The sequence below is a fragment of the Trichosurus vulpecula genome, chromosome 5 (genome assembly GCF_011100635.1).
Source record: "Trichosurus vulpecula isolate mTriVul1 chromosome 5, mTriVul1.pri, whole genome shotgun sequence".
NCBI classification, from domain to species: domain Eukaryota; kingdom Metazoa; phylum Chordata; class Mammalia; order Diprotodontia; family Phalangeridae; genus Trichosurus; species Trichosurus vulpecula.
Window position 1 is genome coordinate 96,626,928 of NC_050577.1, and position 24,061 is coordinate 96,650,988.

The window sequence follows — 24,061 nt, forward strand, 5'->3', positions numbered from 1 at the left end:
TGTCATGCAAAGATATGATGCTTTATGGTTTAAAATATGCTTTACATTTGTTGATTCTGGTCCTTATATCTAACTATTGGTTGTGTCTTACTATTTATTTTGCACCTGGGGAAACTGATATTCTGAGAAATTAAATAACTTGCCCAGATCCCACAGGTAAGAATTTCTGGTGGCGTCAGGACTTGAGCTCACGCTGTTTTTGTATTTTACTATATATGGACATGGAACCCTGTAGTAACAGGACAAAAGTGATTACAGACGAGGCAACTTATGGCAGAATTGTAGAACACAAGAGCTTAGAGGGACCTGAAAGACCATCTAATTCAAACTCCTTGTTTTACAGATGAGGAAATTGAGACCCAGAGAGGTGAAGTGACTACCAAGGTCCCACAGCAAGTCAGTAGCCGAGCTGGAACTGGAATCAGAGTCTTCTGATTCCTGTTCAGGGGTAAGTGTCAGTGATTCAAATTTAACAAATATTCATTATAGTCCTACTCTGCCATGATGCTGAGAACACAGTAGCATAAACGAAGTAGTTGTTTTCCTCAAGCAGTTTATATCCTATTGGGATTCTCCAAGTACACCCTCTGTACACTCTCCCTAATTTTCCTTATAATGATTTAGAACGCTAGAATATAACCTGTTTATTTTGTTCTTATTTTTCCAGTAGTTAAATTACTTTTAATTTTAGATATGTCATGGCAAAATGAGCAAATTTATAGTTCTTTGGTATTAAATTGTAATTGAGCACATGTTCCTGACTTATCAAAAAAAATCTTGTATAATTAGTATATAAGTTTCTAGGCAAATTCCAAGGAATAAAGAGATTGAAAAATATAATGAAATCATTGTTAAAGGAAACACATTTTAAAAGTAAAAAATATTTATGATAAATTGATCTAAGTTTTCATTATAAAATATAATTATTTTAGGGATAAGACCTAGACCTGTGACTTCTTCTCTTTAAGGAGTTCCTTCCTGATAATGAATAGTATCCTACTAATGTAATTTTGGCATTTTTTCTACAACTTAATAATCTTAAGGAGTTATGTAAGATACCATCAGGGTCCTGTAGCCAGTACATGTCAGAGGTGAAACTGGTCTTCCAGGCCCCAAGCCATCTCTTTGCCTACCGTACCATACTTCTCTATTATTTAAATATAGTTAAAATCATGAACTATAAAGCTAGGCAAAATATTAAATATGATTTACTTCAGTTAAGTTTGGTGCACAAAGTATTTCATTTCACAGATTTAACCTAGTAAGAATATGAGAGAGAATGGCTTATGAATTCCTTGAACAAATTCAAATTGCATATTTAAATTTATATTAGTTTTTGTTTCTCCTTCAAGATTTATTTATGTATTTGTTTGATGAAAGGTATAAAGTATTTTTTAATATCAATTATAGGATCATGGATTGAGAGCTGAAAGGTGAACTTTGGGGTTCTAGAATCCAGTAAAGAAGCCAAGACCTATACCCAGAAGGGTATGACTTGCTCAGTCACCCAGCTAGTAGGTTTCTGAGATAAGATTTGAACAAAGATTTTCTTGTCTTCAAGTCCAGTATTCTGTCTACTACCCTTAGCAGTCTTCTGGTGGCTTGCAAAAGGACTACAAATTAGCTTGAGAGATTGGAGATTTGTCTCCTGGATACTGTTAAGATTCTAGAATTTGGACTAGGAAAAACCATAGAAGTTGTGATATTTTATTTAGCTCTCTAAGGTTTGTAAAATACTTGATGTGTATCTCACTTGATTCTCACCACAACCCTGGGAGATCACTGCTTTGCAATTTACATGAGAAAACAGAAGGGTCCCCAGCTAGTAAGTAGTCTTAGTCAGGATTCAGACTTGAGTTTGGCAGACTCCAAGTCCTGCAATGCACCATTTTTTGTGTGTGTGTGTCACAGACTACTTTGGCAGTCAGGTGAAACAGACTCCTTCTCATGTTTTAAATGCATAAAATAAAATACATAGGATTACAAAGAAAGCCAGTTATATTGAAATACCTGTTTAAAGAAATCCAAGTTCAGAGAATTCAGGTTAAGAACTACTGTACGGTATCACCAACAGCCTTTTCTTGAATACTTTCTGTAGTGGGAAACTCACTATTTAATAAAGGAACTCATTCCATTTTTTAACTTGTTTAATTGTTAGCAAATTTATCATCATATTTAGTTGTAATACGCTTTTTAAAAAATGACTTTAACTCATTGGCCCCTAGTTTTGTCCTGTGGAATTATTTAGAATAAATCTAATTCCTCTTTTACATGGCCAGTCTCTTCATTTTCCAGCATAGGAAATAGGCTCAAAGAGGTTCCAATTTGTCAAGATTAGGTAGCTTTGAATCTAAGTGCAGGATTTTACTTCTGCCTTTTTTAATTTTGTCTTTTAAATTTTGGCTATGATTGCTATCAAGATCTTTATCATCTTTAATTTTGTTAGTCAGTGTATTAACCATCTCTTCATGTTACACACAGGTTTGTTGAGCATTCTTTTAATGTTTTCAATCTAACTTAGTATTAAAGATGTTGAAAAGGGCAAGACCAAAGATGGAGCCTAATATCAAGCTCACAGGACTCTGTTTAACAAAGTGTGTCACATTCTTCTCCCCTCTGTCTTTTTAAAAAGTTGGGACAGTTTGACTGTCTTTAGTCTTAAGGTATCTCTCCTATTCTGTATGAGGTCTCAAAAATTGCAGGAAGTATTTCTGTGTTCAAAGCTGCAAGTACTTTGCAAGTACTTTCAGTGCTCTGTAAATGAATTCACTTCATGTGAACTCATTTAAAATAACTAGATACTTTTTTATTGTATCTTCATCTGTCCTATCTTGTCCTCCAACTGCAGTGTAAAATTTTTTAAATTGTATTTTTGTTAATTTGACAAACATCAACATGTGAACATTTCAGTAAACAAAAAACAGAAAAAGAGGATTGTATATGAAACTGATCTTTTATTTCCTTGTAGTTTTTAAAGTTAGGAATTTGAGAAGCAGGATGACATGGTGGATAAGAGATCTGGTCTTAGGAGCAGGAAGGCTTATGTTCAAGTCTGGCTTTCTTTTCTTTTTATTTTCTATTACCACCTACCGACTCTAGCCCCACACCTCCATTTCTGCAGTTCCCTCTTATTTATGAGTGCTTTACCCTTTCCGATTTTAAGATCACTCTCTCTATTAGAGAGGACAGAACCAAAATAGTTGAATAGTTCTGCTTTAAGTAGCTTGCCCAGGGTCACATGGCTAGGAAGTTTCTGAGTCTGGATTTGAACTCAGGTATTCTTGGCTTCAGTCTTTAAAAGTGGGGGACTGGGGGCGGAGCCAAGATGGCGGCTGGTAAGCAGGAACTAGTGTGAGCTCCGTACGGAGTCCCTCCAAAAACCTATAGAAGTGGGGGACTGCAGCCACATTACTTAGCTTCCTGAATTGTGAAATGGTAATAATATGGTACAGCCTGCCTTAATTAGGACTATATAAATGTGAGAAGAGTTGTGCAATGCAAAAGCTTTGTGTCTGTGTGGGTTGTATCAGTATCCTTATTTGTCACATGGCTGTACTACTTTGGGACTTCCCTGACTGGCTTCTCCACCAATCAGGAAACCTCATTATCCTGTAGGATCTCATCAGCTTTGGGTCTCCACCTCCTCACTCCCTCTCTAATTGGAGGAGTGGGGAATGGGGCTATGAACTGCAAGCCTCCATTTAAGGAGAGAGCTCAACTCAGACATCTCCTCATTTCTCACTACTTTTGGACTTCTCGACTATACCTCTCGTATCGTCTCTTCCTCACTCCTTTCAGCTTCCTTTTTGTGCATTGTCTTTCTGCCTTATATTATAAGTTCCTTGAAGGCAGGTACTGTCTTTCATTTTTCATATTTTTATCCTTAGCGCTTAGGAAAGTAGCTGGCACATAATAGGCACTTAATAAATGTTTATTGACTGTTGGTATGAATAACAGTTTTTAACTTTAGAGAGATAAACAAAGGGCATCCTGCTACTGTTGATAGTAATTCTACTTCAGTGAAACCTTTTCCCCTTAATAAATAGTAAGCCCTAGTTGGCGATGAGAAGGCTTTTATTACTGAAATTTACAAAGTTTAACAGAAGAGTTCAAGAAATACTCAGAATCTAAACTGCAATGGTAAAGTTAAATCAGCCTAATTACTTTATTTCATTCAAGAAATGCTCCTTTTTTAGATATTCATGGAGCATCTTCATAATAATAATGTAGTCCAGAATTTTGCCAGGAATAAAAGTCAGGTTCATTGGCCTGTAGACAGTATAGAATCCATTTAATCCCCTTTTTTGAAAATTGTGACCTTTGCCATCTCCAGTCCTGTGGCATCTTTCCCGTTCTCCTTAGAGATATCATCTATCTTTTTTCAGCAGTCAGATTTGGCAGATTCTTTTCAGGACCATAGGAAGATATTATTTATCAGGACTCCTCAAGGGTTATTTGTCCTTTTTGCTAATACCCTTTTTTATCTTGGCCTTCAGCTTCCTGTTAGTTATTCTTATTTTGTCCTTTCCAGTCTTAAGGTCATTTTCTTCTTGTTAGAGAAAACAGACACATATAAGAATTAGACCATTTTGCCTTCTCACTGTCTTCTGTTGTCAGTATCTTGTCCACCTCAATTAGTAGTTTTATCCCTTTGATCTTTTTCCCTGCAATATAACTAATATTCCCCTCTCCATTTTGTTGTCCTTAATATCCCTTGCCAAGCTCAGTACATTCTGAACTTTAGCTCTCCTGATGGTATGAGACCATGCCATGATTTTTTATTCATCCTCCTTCATTTGCCCTTTTGTTTATTATCTATACTTAAAAAATCTTAAGTTGTGGGGGGGAACCAAGATGGAGGCTGGAAAGTAGGAACTTGCATGAGCTCCCTGCCAGGTCCCTCCAAAAACTTATAAAAATGGCTCTGAACAAATTCTAGAACTGCAGGACCCACAAAATAGCAGAGGGAAGCAGGGATCCAGCCCAGGACAGCCTGGATGGTCGCTGAGTGACGTCTTTCACGCACAGAACTGGGAGTGGAGGGGAGCAGAGCCCAGCGTGGGCGGTGGCAGGACCAACCAGACCAGGAGCCAGGTGGAACAGGCCCTGGCACCCTGAATCAGTGAGCTGTGGCAGTTACCAGACTTCTCAACCCATGAACACCAAAGACTGCAGAGAAGGTTAGTGGGAAAAGCTGCAGGGGACAGAGTGAAAGGAGTTCCCAGTTCAGCTACCGCCTCAGAGGCAGAGGGGGTGGTGCAGCTACAGAACTACAGCTGCAGGTGCTTCTGGCACCAGGCCCACCTGGTGGGAGAAATTAAGTGGCGGATCAGAGCAGGACTGCAGAGCCTACTTAAGATCTGAGTCAGGTCCAGATTGGTGGTTCCTGGGGGAGGAGGAGTGCTGGTGTGGCAGAGCTGACTGTATAGAAATAGCTCTGAAAACAACAGCGCATCCCCTCAAGCTTGGAACAAAGTACTCTTTACTCCACAAGCAATCATACCCCGATGAAAAATTCAAGGTTCAAGTAAGTTGTCTGGGAACATGGTCAGGTAGCGAAAACGGACTCAGATTCAGTCTCAGACTTTGGAATCTTTCTTTGGTGACAAAGAAGACCAAAACATACAGCCAGAAGAAGTCAATAAAGTCAAAGAGCCTACATCAAAAGCCTCCAAGAAAAACATGAACTGGTCTCAGGCCATGGAAGAGCTCAAAAAGGATTTGGAAAAGCAAGTTAGAGAGGTAGAGGAAAAATTGGGAAGAGAAATGAGAATGATGCAAGAAAACCATAAAAAAACAAGTCAATGACTTGCTAAAGGAGACCCCCAAAAATACTGAAGAAAACAACACCTTAAAAAATAGACTAACTCAAATGGCAAAAGAGCTCCAAAAAGCTAATGAGGAGAAGAATGCCTTGAAAGGCAGAATTAGCCAAATGGAAAGGGAGGTCCAAAAGACCACTGAAGAAAATGCTACCTTAAAAATTAGATTGGAGCAAGTGGAAGCCAGTGACTTGATGAGAAATCAGGATATTATAAAGCAGAAACAAAGGAATGAAAAAATGGAAGAAAGTGTGAACTATCTCATTGGAAAAACCACTGACCTGGAAAATAGATCCAGGAGAGATAATTTAAAAATTATTGGACTACCTGTAAGCCATGATCAAAAAAAGAGCCTAGGTATCATCTTTCTTTTTTTTTCTCAATATAAAGTTTTTTTTAAAAATTGAATATATTTAGTTTTCAGCATTGATTTTCACAAGAGTTTGAATTACAAATTTTCTCCCCAGTTCTACCCTCCAGCCCTCTCCAAGATGGCATATATTCTGGTTGCCCTGTTCCCCAGTCAGCCCTCCCTTCTGTCACTCCACTCCCCTCCCATCCCCTTTTCACTTCCTTTCTTGTAGGGCAAGATAAATTTCTACACACCATTGCCTGTGTATCGTTTTTTCTAGTTGCATGCAAAAACTTTTTTTTTTGTTTTGTTTTTGAACATCTGTTTTTAAAACTTTGAGTTCCAAATTCTCCCCTCTTCCCTTCCCTTCCCACCCTCCCCAAGAAGTCAAGCAATTCAACATAGGCCACATGCGTATCATTATGTATAACCCTTCCACAATACTCATGTTGTGAAAGACTCAGTATATTTTGCTCCTTCCTAACCTATCCCCGTTTATTCAATTTTCTCCCTTGACCCTGTCCCCTTTCAAAAGTGTTTGTTTTTGATTACCTCCACCCCCATCTGCCCTCCCTTCTATCATCCCCCCTCTTTTTTTTTATCTTCTTCCTCCTTTTTTCCTGTGGGGTAAGATACCCAATTGAGTATGTATGGTATTCCCTCCTCAGGTCAAATCTGATGAGAGCAAGATTCACTCATTCCCCCTCACCTGCCTTCCCTTCTCTTCCTATAGAACTACTTTTTCTTGCCACTTTTATGCGAGACAATTTACCCCATTCTGTTTCTCCCTTTCTCCCTCTCTCAATATATTCCTCTCTCATCCTTTAATTTGATTTTATTTCTTTTAGATATCTTCGCTTCATCTTCAACTCACCCTGTGCCCTCTCTCTCTCTCTCTCTCTCTCTCTCTCTCTCTCTAAATATATATATATATACACACACATACATATATACATACATACACACTCACATATACATATATATATACATAAACATATATATATATATTCATATTCCCTTCAGCTACCCTAATACTGAAGTCTCATGAATCATACACATCATCTTTCCATGTAGGAATGTAAACAAAACAGTTCAACTTTAGTAAGTCCCGTGCAATTTCTTTTTCTTCTTCCTTTTCTTGATTACCTTTTCATGCTTCTCTTGATTCTTGTGTTTGAAAGTCAGATTTTCTATTTAGCTCTGGTCTTTTCACTGAGAAAGCTTGAAAGTCCTCTATTTTATTGAAAGTCTGTATTTTGCCTTGGAGCATGATACTCAGTTTTGCTGGGTAGGTGATTTTTGGTTTTAACCCTAGCTCCATTGACCTCCGGAATATCGTATTCCAAGCCCTTTGATCTCTTAATGTAGAAGCTGCTGGATCTTGTGTTATTCTGATTGTGTTTCCACAATACTGAAATTGTTTCTTTCTGGCTGCTTGCAGTATTTTCTCCTTGATCTAGGAGCTCTGGAATTTGGCGAAAATATTCCTACGACATTTCTTTTTGGGATCTGTTTGAGGAGGCGATCGGTGGATTCTTTCAATTTCTATTTTGCCTTGTGGTTCTATAATATCAGGGCAGTTCTCCTTGATAATTTCTTGAAAGATGATATCTAGGCTCTATTTTTGATCATGGCTTTCAGGTAGTCTAATAATTTTTAAATTATTTCTCCTGAATCTATTTTCCAGGTCAGTTGTTTTTCCAATGAGATAGTTTACATTGTCTTCCATTTTTTTCATTCCTTTGGTTCTGTTTTATAATATCTTGATTTCTCATCAAGTCACTAGCTTCCACTTGCTCCAGTCTAATTTTTAAGGTAGTATTTTCTTCAGTGGTCTTTTGGACCTCTCTTTCCATTTGGCTAATTCTGCCTTTCAAGGCATTCTTCTCCTCATTGGCTTTTTGGAGCTCTTTTGCCATTTGCATTAGTCTATTTTTTAAGGTGTTGTTTTCTTCAGTGTATTTTTCAGTATTTTTTTGGGTCTCCTTTAGCAAGTCATTGACTTGTTTTTCATAGTTTTCTCGCATCCTTCTCATTTCTCTTCCCAATTTTTCCTCTACTTCTCTAACTTGCTTTTCCAAATCCTTTTTGAGCTCTTCCATGGCCTGAGACCAGTTCATGTTTTTCTTGGAGACTTTTGTTGTAGGCTCTTTGACTTTGTTGACTTCTTCTGACTGTATGTTTTGGTCTTCTTTGTCACCAAAGTAAGATTCCAAAGTCTGAGACTGAATCTGGGTACGTTTTTGCTGCCTGGCCATGTTCCCAGCCAACTAACTTGACCCTTGAGTTTTTCAGCGGGGTATGACTGCTTGTAAAGTTAACAGAACTATGTTCCAAGCTTGGGGGGATGTGCCAGCTGTGCCACACCAGCACTCCTCCTTCCCCAAGAACCCCCAACCCAGACTGGACTTAGATCTTCAGCAGGCTCTGCAGTCCTGCTCTGATCTGCCACTTAATTTCTCCCACCAGGTGGGCCTGGTGCCAGAAGCAACTGAAGCTGTAGTTGGTTAGCTGCCCCACCTCCGCTGGCCCCGGGGTGGTAGCCGAACCACGAACTCCTTCCACTCCCATAGCTTTTCCCACTAACCTTCTCTGTTGTATTTGGTGTTTGTGGGTTGAGAAGTCTGGTAACTGCTGTAGCTCACTGATTCAGGGTACTAGGGCACGCTCTGCCCGGCTCCTGGTCTGGTTAGTCTGCGCCACCCACGGCGGGCTCTGCTCCGCTCCGCTCCCAGCTCCCTTTGGGATAGACCCCCACCCAGAGACCATCCAGGCTGTCCTCGGCTGGAGGCCTGCTTCCCTCTGCTATTTTGTGGGTTCTGCAGTTCTAGAATTGGTTCAGAGCCATTTTTTTATAGGTTCCTGGAGGGACTCGGCGGAGTGCTCATGCTAGTCCCTGCCTTCCAGCTGCCATCTTGGCTCCGCCCCCAGTATCATCTTTCAAGAAATTATCAAGGAGAATTGCCCTGATATTCTAGAGCCAGAGGATAAAATAGAAATTGAAAGAATCCAGCAATAGCCTCTTGAAAAACATCCCCAAAAGAAAACTCCTAGGAATATTATTGCCAAATTGCAGAGCTCCCAGATCAAGGAGAAAATATTGCAAACAGCCAGAAAGAAACAATTTCAGTATTGTGGAAACACAATCAGAATAACCAAAGATCTAGCAGCTTCTGCATTAAGGGATCGAAGGGCTTGGAATATGACATTCCAGAGGTCAATGGAGCTAGGATTAAAACCAAAAATCACCTACCCAGCAAAACTGAGTATCATGCTCCAAGGCAAAATATGGATTTTCAAGAAAATAGAGGACTTTCAAGCTTTGTCAGTGAAAAGACCAGAGCTGAATAGAAAATTTGACTTTCAAACACAAGAATCAAGAGAAGCATGAAAAGGTAAACACGAAAGAGAAATCATAAGGGACTTACTAAAGTTGAACTCTTTTGTTTATATTCCTACATGGAAAGATGATGTATATGATTCATGAGACCTCAGCATTAGGGTAGCTGAAGGGAATATACATATGCATGTGTGTGTGTGTGTGTGTGTGTGTGTGTGTATGTGTATATATATGTGTGTGTTTGTGTATGTATGTGTATGTGTGTGTGTATATATATATATGTATATGTATAGGGAGTTGAATATGAAGGGATGATATCTAAAAAAATAAAATCAAATTAAGGGATGAGAGAGGAATATATTGAGAGAGGGAGATAGGGAGAGACAGAATGGGGTAAATTGTCTCGTATAAAAGTGGCAAGAAAATGTAGTTCTATAGGAAGAGAAGGGAAGGCAGGTGAGGGGGAATGAGTGAATCTTGCTCTCATCAGATTTGCCCTGAGGAGGGAATACCATACTCACTCAATTGGGTATCTTACCCCACAGGAAAGAAGGAGGAAGAAGATAAAAAAGGGATGATGATAGAAGGGAGGGCAGATAGGGGGAGGAGGTAATCAAAAACAAACACTTTCAAAAAGGGACAGGGTCAAGGGAGAAAATTGAATAAACGGGGATAGGTTAGGAAGGAGCAAAATATAGTTAGTCTTTCACAACATGACTATTGTGGAAGGGTTTTACATAATGACATGCATGTGGCCTATGTTGAATTGCTTGCCTTCTTAGGAAAGGTGAGTGTGGAGGGAAGAGGGGAGAGAATTTGGAACTCAAAGTTTTAAAAACAGCTGTTCAAAAACAAAAAAAAAGTTTTTGCATGCAACTAGAAAATAAGATACACCGCCAATGGGGCATAGAAATTTATCTTGCCCTACAAGAAAGTAAGGGGAGGGGAGTGGGGTGACAGAAGGGAGGGCTGACTGGGAAACGGGGCAGAATATATGCCATCTTGGAGTGGGCGGGAGGGTAGAAATGGGGTGAACATTTGTAATTCAAACTCTTGTGAAAATCAATGGTGAAAACTAAATATATTAAATAAATTAAATAAAAAGAATCTTAAGTTGGTTGATGTGTTAATCTATTGCACTTCCTTTTTTGGACTTGAAGATTTTTATACGAAAAACACACTGAACAGTGATACTACTATTATTTGTTATTTTCTGTTTTGGTGTATCTTAACTCACAAAAGGGAACGCCTTGTGGCTTAACTTGAAACACTTAGGACAAGAGGCAGTGGTAAGACATACTGAGATCATAGTCTGCTGAGAAACAAGATTGCAGTTTATTCTCCAGAAAGGTAGGATATATTTATAACTCAGGAGGAATTTGGAGGAGCCTTTACCTAGCTAATATCCATTTTAGGCTCTTGTGGATCTTTCTTGTTTGTTGTGGGATACCTGAATGCTCTCAGAAAACAGGGTCGTTAAGGAATGAGGAAGAAGGAGTTTTTTTATTTTTTTCCCCCAGGAAGCATATCGTCTTTATTAAGCTCTTGTGATTGGTTTCCTACTTGTGAGACCATGAGCAAGGAGGCACCAATGCTTTGGGAAGCTAGAATTTCATAGCTTATAAAGTTCCAAGCACAGAAGATCCTAGCCATGTGGGTTTCCAGAAAAGGGTCAGAGCGGGAGGGAGGGAGGAAGTACCAGGCAGGAGAAGGGGCATCCACAACAGAGACAGCCTGTCACAAGGGAGCCTCTGTCCAGAAAATAAGTTTTTTTCAAACTATTGTACTCCATCCCTCAACAGACTGGCTTTCCCTTAAGACAGCTGGGCATGCAAATTTTCTTTGCCAACTGTTCAGCTTCATAGTATGACAGTAACATAGAACACAACATAAATCCATTTAAACCATGAATCCTGGAGTGGTGGTTTCAAGAACATATCCTTCTTTTCTTTAGCAGATCACAGGCACAAATATGGAAGTTTTACTTCCACATACACCCATTCTTTTCTTTTTTCCCTAGGGTGTTGACCTCAGGGGGTTGGTTTACCTCCTCTGGGGGATGTACTTTTCTCCTACTGCATCAACTTTTCTTTCTTAAAGTCTAAAGTTGGAATAAGATACGAAACACTCATCAAACAGATGGTTCTTCTTCTTACATCCCTAGCTCAGATTTTTTTGAATTTAATATTAAGTGAGCTAGTAATTCATATAAGCCAGAGTTTCACTTAGTTAGGTCCAGCCCTTTTTTGCACTTGGTGCCAGGACAGTGAAGAGTAGCTTGTTCCTAGTAGTGTGAGGTCTGGGTCTACTAGGGACAGCATTCAGAGACAGGGAATAGAAGGGGAGAAAAATATCAGTGGAAGGATTAGAAAAAAATTGGCAAATTGTTTTGCCTGTAGGACATAAATTTCTCTGAGGATTACTCTTATCCATTCTGTCCATCCTGTAGTTGTATATCTGAACTGTCATTAAGAGATAAAGAGGCCTCAAGTTTAATACAATATGGAGTATCTTGGAGGTGGACTTAGCTATCTTATAAAGAAATGTTTTCAGTTAGCTTCTTAAATTATTCCTTTAGTAATTCATTCTGTATTTCTATTAGTTTTATTGTCTGGGAATGACAGAAGGAACATAGAAAGACCAGTTATGCTAAGTTCTGAGGCCTGTGCCTAAAGAGAGAGCTATGTACCTTGATCTTAGACAATACTATGTGGTAGGCTGTGGGACTATAGTATTCAGCCCTTAATAGTGGAGGATACCCTAGTTTTATTCTAAAGAAAAGCAAAGCCAAATTCGGAATTAATTCATCTCAAAGTATAGGGTCATCTACTATGCAGAGAAGAGGCCAATATATTCTGGGCTGTCACTGTCAGAAGTTGTAAGCACTTGACCACAGAGTATAGTAGCTAATATTTATGTGGTGCTTAAAGTTTGGAAAGTGCTTTACACATATTATCTCTTTTTCTTATAACAGTCTTCCTTATAGCAACCCTATGGAATAGATGCTGGTAGTATCATCTCCTTTTTACAGATAAAGAAATTGAGGCTAGAACCCCAGTGACTTGCCCAGAATCACTAGTAAGTGACTAAGGATTTGAACCCAGTTTTTCTCCACTACAAGTCTAGGAGACTGTCCATACTGAGACAGCAATTGTTGTCAGCTGGGTAATTTGCAGTGACCTTCACTAGTTCTCCCCTTATGACTGTGATATTAACTCTAGAGAGACTGTGGTGTTATAAATTCAGTCATCCATTGGTACCATTTTCATAGGCTTAGATAATGGCATGGAGATCTTCATATTGAAGTGTAATAATTCTAGTGGGAAAGTTTACTTGGTTAGGTAGTGATTTATTACTTCATTCAACAAACATTTACTAACTGCCTATATGCTAGTCATTGGGAACCTAAAAGCTGAAAAAAAAGAGAGATATTCCCTGGTCTTAGAAAATATTTACAAAGTAATTACAAGTAATTACACTAGTAACTAACTGGAGGATCAGGATAGGTTTCCTGTAGGAAGTGTACTGGTCTGAGATTGGAAGGAAGCCATGGATTCTGGGAGGCAGAGGTGAGAAGATAATGCACTCTAGGTATAGGGGGACAATCTCCAAAGGCATGAAACGAGGTGGAATGTTAGGTATGTACTCCAAGGATGCCAGTTTGGCTGAAACGTAGAGTCCATGTAGAAGAGTAATATATAACAAGTCAGATTGGACTTCAAAAACCAAACATAGGACGTCATATTTGATCCTAGAGTCAATAAAGAGCCATGGAAACTTCCTGAATAGTGAATGAGTGACATAATGAGGTCTACATTGTAGTAATATCAACTTGACAGCTGTGTGGAGGATGGTTTGTTGGGGTGAGAGACTAAAGGCTGAGGGATTATTTAAAAAATATTGATAACTTTTGTTTTTACATTGCCATGTTTTCCCCTGAATCTCTCTCCCTTCTACCTCCATGAGGACCATCCCTTATAACAAAGAATTTTTTAAAGAAAGAAAGAAAGAAAAAGAAGAGAAAATTTTTTTTTTAAATGCAATTTATTTATTTAACATATTTGGTTTTCAGCACTGATTTTCACAACATTTTGAATTACAAATTTTCTCCCCATTTCTACCCTCCCCCCCACTCCAAGATGGCTTATATTCTGGTTGCCCTGTTCCCCAGTCAGCCCTCCCCTCTATCACCCCCCTCCCCTCTCATCCCCTTTTCCCTTCCATTCTTGTAGGGCAAGATAAATTTCTACGCCCCATTGCCTGTGTATCTTATTTTTTAGTTGCATACAAAAACTTTTTTTGTTTTTGAACATCCGATTTTAAAACTTTGAGTTCCAAATTCTCTTCCCTCTTCCCTTCCCACCCACCCTCCCTAAGAAGTTGAGCAATTCAACCTAGGCCACACATGTATTATTATGTATAACCCTTCCACAATACTCATGTTGTGAAAGGCTAACTACATTTTGCTCCTTCCCAACCCATCCCGCTTTATTGAATTTTCTCCCTTGACCCGGACTGTCCCCTTTCCAAAGTGTTTGTTTTGATTACCTCCACCCCCATCTGCCCTCCCCTCCATCATCCCCCCCTTTTATTGTTTTTTTTTATCTTCCTCCCTCTTCTTTCCTGTGGGGTAAGATACCCAACTGAGTATGTATGGTATTCCCCCTCAGGCCAAATCTGATGAGAGCAAGGTTCACTCATTCCCCCCTCACCTGCCCTCTCCCCTCCTCCCATAGAACTGCTTCCTCTTGCCACCTTTATGTGAGATAATCCACCCCATTCTATCTCTCCCTATCTCCCTCTCTCAGTATGTTACTCTCTCATCCCTTAATTTCATTTTATTTCTTTTACATATCTTCCAAGAAGAGAAAATTTTAAAACTAAACAATGTATTGAAGAAAATTTGCTATTGTGTACTGTGTTCTACATGGCGTGGCTCCTGACTTCTCTAAAGTAACAGAGGGAGTTGCCTTCTGTTGCTTAGAGGCCAAGCTTTTTTCTTTATGAATTTTGCGACATACAGTTTTGTTCGTAGTGATTGTTCTGGCCATTTACATTGTTGTATTTGTTGTGTATATTGTTTTCCTGGCTTTTTAAAACTTAATTTTGCATCAGCTCATGTAAGTTTTTCTGTTCTTTATATTAATCATGCTCATTGCTTCTTACAGCACAATGATGTTCGACTTTATTTAAGTGCCACAATTTTCTTAGCCATTTCCTAATCAAAAGATATTTACTTGGTTTCCTGTTTTTTGTAAAAGGTGCTACTTAGGGCAGCAGGAGACTATTACAATAGTTTAGACAAAAGGTGATGAGGGCCGGAACTAGAGTGGTGGCTCTGTTGAGTGGAGAAAAGGGGACAGATACAAGTGATGTTGGGGAAATGGAATTGACGAGACTTGGCAATTCATTGGATATCAGGGCAGAGAGAAGCATTGGGAATGACTACAAGATTTGTCAGGATGTGACTGGAAGGATTGTGATCAACAGGAATGAGGAAGTAGGAAGACAGGAAGGTTTAAAGAAAAAGATTAGTTAGATCTATTTTGGACATGTTGACTTCGGGGACATCCATTTTGGATATGTCCAGTAGTCAATAGGAAGTAGTTAAGGTGAAAGACTGGGACTTTTTCTTTGTCTTTCTCTCATTTCTTTGTCTCTTCTATTCTTTTAATTTCCAGTTCTAACTGCAGGCGTGGGTGAATGTGTTCATACATTTAGTTGACTAATTCCTCATATATCCATTAGGGCAACTTTCTTCTAATCTTTATGGGACATCCTTGTTATATTCCTATCCTCACTTCATTTTAGTGTATCTTCATTAGTATAGGTGGCTCCTGGTATGGAAAACCCATTCCAGTAATGCATTTTGGAAATTCATCTGTAATTTGTAGTTTTAGAGACATTTTTTGGGAGGAGGGATGAGTTTATAAATGATTTACCCGTCATGACTTAGCTACTGTGTGTCAGAAGCAAAATTTGAATCTTGATCTGAATGAAAGGCTGGGCTCACTATCCCTTACATATGTCTTGGTGCCTGGCAGCTCTCTTTCTTTGTGTGTCCTTTTACTCTTTTCTCTGAATTGAATAATTTTAACTTTTCGCCAACAATTTTTATCCTTGTTTTTGTGTGCAAAAGTCTCCTAATTTGTGTTTTACTTTGAATTTCATTACTGATGTTTATATGTTTTTATTGTACAAATGAAATTGTTTAGTGAGCTTAAACATTAACTCTGAAGCACAGCCCTGAGCATATTTTTTTAAAAAAATTATTGATATCTTTTACCTGCATTTTGAGGAAAAGTTTTTTTTAATGCACAATTAATATTAACAGATAATTTGAAAATTCTCCCCCTCCTACTGGAAAAAATAAAAACAAAATCATATGCATAAAAATTTAGATGATCAAACAAAAGAATTTTCCACACTATCCAAATCCAATTTATTTGTTTTCATAGTGTTGTTGTTATATATATTTACTCTTCTCCTAATTCTGCTTATTTTGCTTTGGATCAGTTTGCACAAGTCTTCTCATGTTTTACTAACAGATTAGTATTCCATTACATTTATATCCCATAGTGTTCAGTCATTATTCAACTGATGGCACCCCTTAGTTTTCAGTACTTTGCTATTAGGGGAAAAGGGGCCATTGTAGTTTTCTGTTCTGTGGTATTTAAAAAAAGGGATTGTTGTAAATATTTTGTATATATGGATCCTTTTCTTCTTTCTTTGATCACCTACATTTCTAGTGCATAGCTAGGTTAAAATTAATGAGAGAATAATGTGAAATTTAATTTAGTCAAATTATAAATAATTCCAGGTTGCATTTAATAAGTCAAAATTCAATTAATGCAACCCAGAGAGGCAAGTTGGCATATATAATGGATAGTGGGCCAGCCTTCTAGTCAATTAGATCAGGGTTCAGATTTTGCCTCTGATACATAGTGGCTATGTCATGATTGGTAAATGAACAGTATGACATGATCATAGCATCCCTAAGATAGAATGGTATGGTAAATGATGTAAATGAACAGTATGACATGATCATAGCATCCCTAAGATAGAATGAGATGTTGGAATGCCTGGATCTATGGTACAGAGTATTATAAAAGAGAAAAAAAACAAAATTGCATCAGCTTTTGGTGGTTTGCAAAAAGCTACAAGGAATTGAAGTGGTAAGTGATAGAAATGGAGCATCCTTTAACTATAGATAGAAGATTTTAATAAAAAAAAAGGCATTCTTTTTTGCAGAGTAGCCATTGAGACAAAAGCTTCGTACTTAGGCAGTGATAGAAAATGGAAGTGAATAGTGAAGAAACTTTTACTATAAGCATTGGTTGGTTAGTTGGATCACTTTAAAAACTGAATTCTATTGCATAATTTAAAGATCTCTGGAGAGATGTCCAGTGCTGATGAGGATGCAGCAGCTAATGTTTTGGAGAAAATAATTGAAGAAGGTGGATGCACTGGTCAAATTTTTTTTTTTGATGTGTATGAAACAAGCTTGTTCTCTGTAAAAGAATGCCTTTTAGGGCTTATTTCTAAGAGAGAAAAAAACTCAACTTGGATTTAAAGTATCTAAGGATCACCTAATATTTTTATTGGGAAGTAATGCAGAAGGGGATTTTAAATAAAAACCAATGCTGTTCTATGTGTCTCAAAATTCTAGCTCTCTTAGAGGCCACAACTGTTGAATACTTCCAGTTTTTTTTTTTTAACTTCGCATTGAATTAATTTATACACTATTCAAGTTGTGGAGAAGAATTATGACCAATGGAGTGAATCATGAGAAAGAAGAGACAGAACAAAAAAAAAAAAACAAAAAAAAAAGAGAAGAAAAAAGGCGAGCATGAAGTGTGGCTCAATCTGCATTCAAACTTCACAGTTCTTTCTCTGGATGAAGATAGCATTCTCCATCGTGAGTCCCCTGGAGTTGTCCTTGCACCTTACGTTGCTGAGAAGAGCCAAGTATGTCAGGGTTGGTCCTCACAGAATCCATATATCTGTGGTTGTGTACAATGTTCTCCTGGCTCTGCTCCGCTCACTCAACATTATATCGTGTAGGTTTTTCCAGATTGTTACGAAGTCCGTATCATCCCCATTTCTTATGGCACAATAGTATTCCATTACCTTCATATACTACAGCTTGTTCAGCCATTCCCCAATTGATGGGTATCCCTTTGATTTCCATTTCTTGGATATCACAAAAAGAGCCGCTATAAATATCCTTGTACATATGGGTCCTTTTCCCGCTTGTGTGATTTCTTTGGGATACAACCCTAGAAGTGGTATTGCTGGGTCAAAGGGTATGAACATTTTTATAGCCCTTTGGGCGTAGTTCCAAATTGCTCTCCAAAATGGCTGAATCAGCTCACAACTCCACCAGCAATGTAACAATGTTCCAATTTTCCCACATCCTCTCCAGCATTTGTCATTTTCCTGTTTTGTTATTTTAGCCAATCTGACAGGAGAGATGTGGTATCTGAGAGTTGTTTTGATTTGCATTTCTCTAATCAGTAGTGATCCAGAGCATTTTTTCATATGCCTATAGATAGCTTTAATTTCTTCCTCTGAAAACTGCCTGTTCATATCCTTTGACCATTTCTCAATTGGGGAATGGCTTGTATTCCTATATATTTGGCTCAGTTCCCTGTATATTTTAGAAATGAGGCCTTTATCAGAGAAACTAGCTGTAAAGATTATCTCCCAATTTTCTGCTTCCCTCTTAATTCTTGTTGCATTGGCTTTTTTTGTACAAAAACCTTTTAATTTAACATAATCAAAATTATCTATTTTGATAGATAGATATCTTTGATATCTATTTTGATACTTCCAGTTTTTTGATGGTCAAACTAGAAAGCTTGGTTGACTGTTTTTTGAAGACCAGTTTTCAAGTTATTTAAACTTAGCTGTTGCAAAATATTGTAGGGACAAAAATATCACAGCACTACTGATTTTAGATAATGCTCTGATCGTCCAACTACACTTGGTTCATTGTACGAGAATGTGAGGAAGCAAACTTGCAGAGATGTGGATAAAGTTCTCTGTACCTTTCAGCTTGTTTTCTTCTCTGAGCAATGTCTGTGAAGGCTTGGAAGGAAGTAGGAATGGTGGGCTGGTAGTGAGGGAGGTGGAGTGGGGAGTTAGGGCTACTGACACTTCCAGGACTCCTGTGCCTCTCTGCCTGGTGATGGCAGTTGGTAAGCAGTTACTGCTGGTGGTGATGAAGAAGGTGGGCCCTCTCTCCACAATAATTTCTCCCGTCCGTGAAGGCTGTGGGCCCTGGGCTAGAAACAGGTCTAGTGGTTTGGAAGACTGCTATTTCCAAAGCTCTTGGGATCAGGGTACTGGACTGTCCCCATCAGCATCAGGGAGATGATAGTCAACGTGGTGGTGTTTTGACTTGTGTGGTACATGCTGCCTACTGTCTCTCTCCCCTATTACCCATTATTTGTGGTTGATCTTAAATCATTACCAGACTAGAGGAAATTATATGAAACCTAATGACTTTGCATCCTTACTTATCAGAGATGCAATCAAGTAGTCATGGAAGCATATTTCAGAGTTTGAAGTACCTCATAAGTACCGTTTCCTTCTTTCTCTACAGGTTCTCCCAAATCTCTCACGACTGTGCTGTTCAGCAGTATCACCCAAGCTGCTTCTTGCTTGATCCCACAATTAAAAATGCTAATTTCCAGGGACATGACTAAGTCATCATTATGCCTTCTCTTTCTCAACAACAAACAAACAACCCAAAGCTGAAGAACCCCTTTGAGCCTCTTCTATGACAAGGCCCACTTTAAAAACCAAGTGTTTTGTCCTGAAGGGATTTATTAATCAAGGTGTCATGTTTAGAGTATTACTTCATTCCAACAAAAGAAAATTAAAAGATAAACTGCATTACAGTTACAATGCACTTTAAAACTTGCAAAACTCTTGACATAAATTATCTTATTTGAGCCTTACAACAACCTCAGGGTCAGTATATTATTGTCCTCATTTTACTGATGAGGAAGTTGAGGCTCCTAGAGGTTTAGTGACTTGCCCCAAGTCACACAGGTAGTAAATATTCAGAGACAGGATTTAAATTCCAAATTTAACATTCTGTTCACTTGCATATACTCTCCATCATTTGAAACCACAATACTATGACCAGTTTCAAATGATGACTGAATAGATGTTAAATAAAATTAAGGTCAAACTCAACAAAACATAAATGTTATTATTTTTCTTTAATTTTCTCTAATTTCCCTAATTTTCTAACCAGAAAACAATCTGCTTGTTCTCCCTAAATCCTCCCTGAAGTTCCCAATTTCTTTCAAGGGTACCATAATTTTACCAGTCACCCATTTCTGTAAACCTCAGTATCATTTTCAACTTGTGTCATTTACCCTCCAAATCTAATCTCTTGCCATATCTCATCATTGCTTTCTCTATAACATCTCCACACAACTACCATCCTAATTCAGGCCCTCATCACCTCTTTCCCAGACTTTTGTTATCAGTCATCTTGACTCAAGTCACTTCCTGCTCTAAGCCATCCTCCACTTAGTTGCCAAAGTGATTTTCCTAAAATGTAGAGCTCACAAAGCTCCAGTGGGCTCCCTAATTGTCTACCTCCAAGATCAAATGTAAAGCCCTTTGTTTGGCATTTAAAGCTCTTCATGATCTGACCCCTTCCTAGTTTTCCAGTCTTTTAACTTTCTACTCCCTCTCTGTGATTCAGTTATAGTAACCTACTTGTTCTTCACACATTCCGTCTCTTTCTCTGTGTCTTTGTAAGGGCTCTTCCCTTGAGCCTCCAGCTCTTAAAATCCTTGGCTTCCTTTTAGATTCTGTTCAAGTATTTTTTCATCCAGAAGGCCTTTCCTGGTCCCCCATCTAAGGATACCCTCCTACCTTGTATTTATCTTGTATGTTCAGATTTGTATATGTTGTCTTCCTCATTAGAATGTAAGCTCTTTGAGGGCAGTGACTCACTCTTAGTCCAGTGTCTTGTACGTAGTGCAGCTCTTAATTAATGCTTGTTGATTGACTGATGTGGGAAATTAACAAAAATATACACGACTAAAAGCCATTCCCCTGTAGAAGGTTAAAGGACAAGAACAAACAATTTTCAAAACAATTTCAGTTAGTAGTCACATGAAAGCTTGCACCAAATCATTATTAAGAGAATGCAAAACAAAATAACTGTGAGGTTTTACCTCGCACTCAGCAAGATGGTAAAAATTGCCACAGGAGTCTGTGACACACACAAAAAGATCAAGAGCCCCTGAAATAAGGAGAATATTGTACATGGAAGCCATTTTGGAAAGACAGGGTTGCTAATACACTGTTAATGGATTGATCTAAATATGTTGGAAAGCAATTTGGAATTGTGCTAAGAAAGTGAGTAAAATGGATCTTGATGGAGATTGCTGTTAGGTGATGTAACATGCACAGTTGCTTCATCTGAGCAGACAGTCTTGGGCATTTGGTAAAGGTAAAGAAAAGGGGAGTTTAGTGGGTAATGTCAAGTGGAAAAAAGGTAAGAACTGCCTCTATAATGACTTTTACTATAATGTCTAGCCTTTATGTGTATTAAACTTATTTTCCTGTTTTTGTTGCATGTAGTCTTCCTACTTCATTTAATTTTTGATTGATCTTTTTGAAGCTTGTGATGTTCATTTTATTTCCCATTCAGCAACCAGATCTTTTATATGTGTAAAAGGGGGTTTTAAAAAATGGTCAAAACTAGCTTATGACATTATACATTTGACTCCTTTATTATTGTTCACATTTTTAGTAAAATGACTGCTTAGAGACTTTAGAGCCTTTGTAAATCCAAAGTTTATTTAAAGATGCATTTTATGGTTTATCCTTGTCATGAAATGCTTTTTTACTGAAAATGTAAATGTTGTACAGGATGAGTATATTTCTGCAAATGACAAACTAGCATAATACCTTTTTCTTTATTGTTTTTATTTACTGAGAATTGAAATAGTGTTGAATTGAATGTAACTGATCATGTTTAGGTTATATAGATTAGTTATTTTAGTGTGAAACCATTGCTTTTAGGATAATCATGGGCCAGACTGGAAAGAAATCCGAGAAGGGACCAGTTTGTTGGCGGAAGCGTGTAAAATCTGAATACATGAGACTAAGGCAGCTCAAGAGGTTCAGACGAGCTGATGAAGTAAAGGTATGGATTTATCTTTTATTTAAAAAATAATTTTATTTAAAAAATAATTTTGAACTTAAACACCAAAAAAGAACATTTACACAAACAGAACTGAACACAGAGGTTTGTATATGAAACATTGAATTTCCATTTCATATCACTTAAAAAAAAAGTAAACTAAAAATTCCACACTTACTATCAAAATTGTTTTTCCTGTTTGTGTTTCTTTCTGAAATTCCTTCTTTCTTGTCTCTGTGTCCGTGTGTGTGTGTGTGTGTGTGTGTGTGTGTGTGTGTATGTATGTTTTTTTAAATATTTCAGTGTACTTTTTGGTGGTGTATGGCAAGGGGGAATATCATTGCAAATCTACTCTTCCCATTTTAACCCACTGCAATTAAAAATCAAGAGGAAGGAAAAAGGCCTCTTGTAACAAACAAATAGTCAAGCAAAATGAAACTACCTGGTGGCCACATGGGTAACATACATAGGTCCTATGCAGAGATGGTTGGTCATTGCATTGATCAGAATTCTCAAGTCTTTCAAGTTGTTTTTCTTTACAAAGTTGTTGTCTTTATATAAGTTGCTCTCTTGATTCTGCTCATTTCACTCTGGGTCAGTTTATGTTACCCAGTATTCTGTGAAATCTCTTTCGTCATCTCTTTCAGCACAATAATATTCCATTTTGTTTATATATCACAGTTTGTTGAACCATTCCTTAGTTGTCTAAGAGGCAGTTTAAGGTATTCCTTAGTTTCTAGTTTTTTTTCCCCTTTTCTCTCTTTTAATCACCCTTGAGGATGAAGAAGTTTGTTTTTATTGTGCCTGTTCCCTCACCAGTATTATTCTTCCTCCAAAAACTCACACCCCCAATTCTCACTTGTTTCTCTGTTAAGATTGATATATTTTTATCTACCACCAGGTCCTCTCAAACCCTTTAAAGACATTAATTTCTCAAGGGTTACTTGGTTTTTTTATCTCCTGTTATTAGAATGTTAGCACTATCCACCATCATAGAGCTCAGATAAATTTGCCTTTCTGATTTTCTGCAGACTTTTGTTTTTGTCTTTCAAAATAGCTAATTGGCTCTGATCTTTTCATTAGAAAGGATAGAAAGTCTTCTCTTCCATTAAGGGTCTCCTTCATTACCTATAGGATTATAATCAGTTTTGTTGCTGGTTAATGTATTCTTGGTTGTTAGCTATCCCGTTTACCTTTTACAACATTGTGTTTCAAGATCTTTCATTTGTAGTAGAAGCTACCAAGTCTAGATTGTAGTTTCTTGGTACTTGAACTCTTTTTAAGCTTACAATATTTTTTTTCTTGATGTGAGAGCATGGTATTATTATGTCTGTGACTTTCCTGGAACTTTTGAAATTCCTTTCAGAAATAATCAGATTATTTCTAACTTCAGCTTGCTCTTTTTTTTTTTTTTGATAAAGTTGGAAAGTTTTCATTTATGATTTCTTGAAATACAGCATCCAGGCCTTTTTTAAAAATCATGCTTTTCAGGGACTTCAGTGATTCTCAGATTATTTCTCCTTGACCTGTTTTCCAAGTTATTAGTTTTTGATATGATAGCTTTTTTTTCTTTTCTTTTCTACAAATCTTTTGATTTTGTTCTAGTATTTCTTGTTGTTGCATGGAATTATTGATTTGTTTGGTCTATTTAATTTTCAAGAAGTCCATTTCTTTGGTAAGGTTTACAAACTGTTTTAAACTATTTTTCTGTCTCCTTCCTTAAGTTTTTATTTCATTTTTAAATCTCTTGTTTAATTTTAGATGTTCCTGAAGTCTTAAGTGGAAAATCCATTTTTCCCTTGTGACTCTGCTTACAGTTGTTATGGAGTTACTGTCTCCTTTTAGGATTTGTAAAAAAATTTCTATGCCAACAGGTGCCTTCTTTGACTTTCTCGACTTTATAGTCTTAGTTCTTGAATTAGAGATTCATGTCAAAGCCAGGTTCAGCCCCCAGTTGCACTCGTGGGTATGATCAACATTGCTTGGTCCCACCTGGGTCCCCTTGGACCCTGAGAGCCCTCTGTGGCATTTCAGGACAGAGTGCCAGGGACCTCTGAGTACGTCTTTGTACTAGCTGAGAGGTTGCTGACTTGTCTGCCTGCTGGTGTTGGTACTGCTGATGGCCTTGCTTTCCTATCGCCCATAGACTTTTGGTTGGTATTTTCCTGCAAGTCTGAGGTAGAAGTTGCATAGTATAGCTTCTCACTGCATTTCTTGATCATTATTTAGTTTGGTAGGAATTTCAGGTATTTGTTGGGGCACATGAGCAATCTGCCTTCATTTAAGCAGTCATCTAGGCTATTCTTCCTTTGCTGTTGAATTTGGTATCTGTTTTTCTCTCTCCTCTCCAACTCCTGCCCTCATATTAG

At 37.8% G+C, this 24,061-nt stretch overlaps 1 protein-coding gene across 4 annotated transcripts in view; it reads left to right on the plus strand.

Annotated features, from left to right (window-relative positions):
* Window positions 1–347: 347 nt before the first annotated feature.
* The window catches only part of EZH2 (enhancer of zeste 2 polycomb repressive complex 2 subunit), an 84,638-nt gene continuing 60,924 nt past the window's right edge, over window positions 348–24,061 (plus strand). For all 4 annotated transcript variants that reach the window (XM_036760451.1, XM_036760453.1, XM_036760452.1 and 1 more), the window contains exons 1-2: window positions 348–448; window positions 21,572–21,695. In XM_036760451.1, coding sequence (XP_036616346.1) covers window positions 21,579–21,695 — 117 coding nt within the window. In that variant the 5' untranslated portion in view covers window positions 348–448; window positions 21,572–21,578. The remainder of the gene's footprint in view (window positions 449–21,571; window positions 21,696–24,061) is intronic.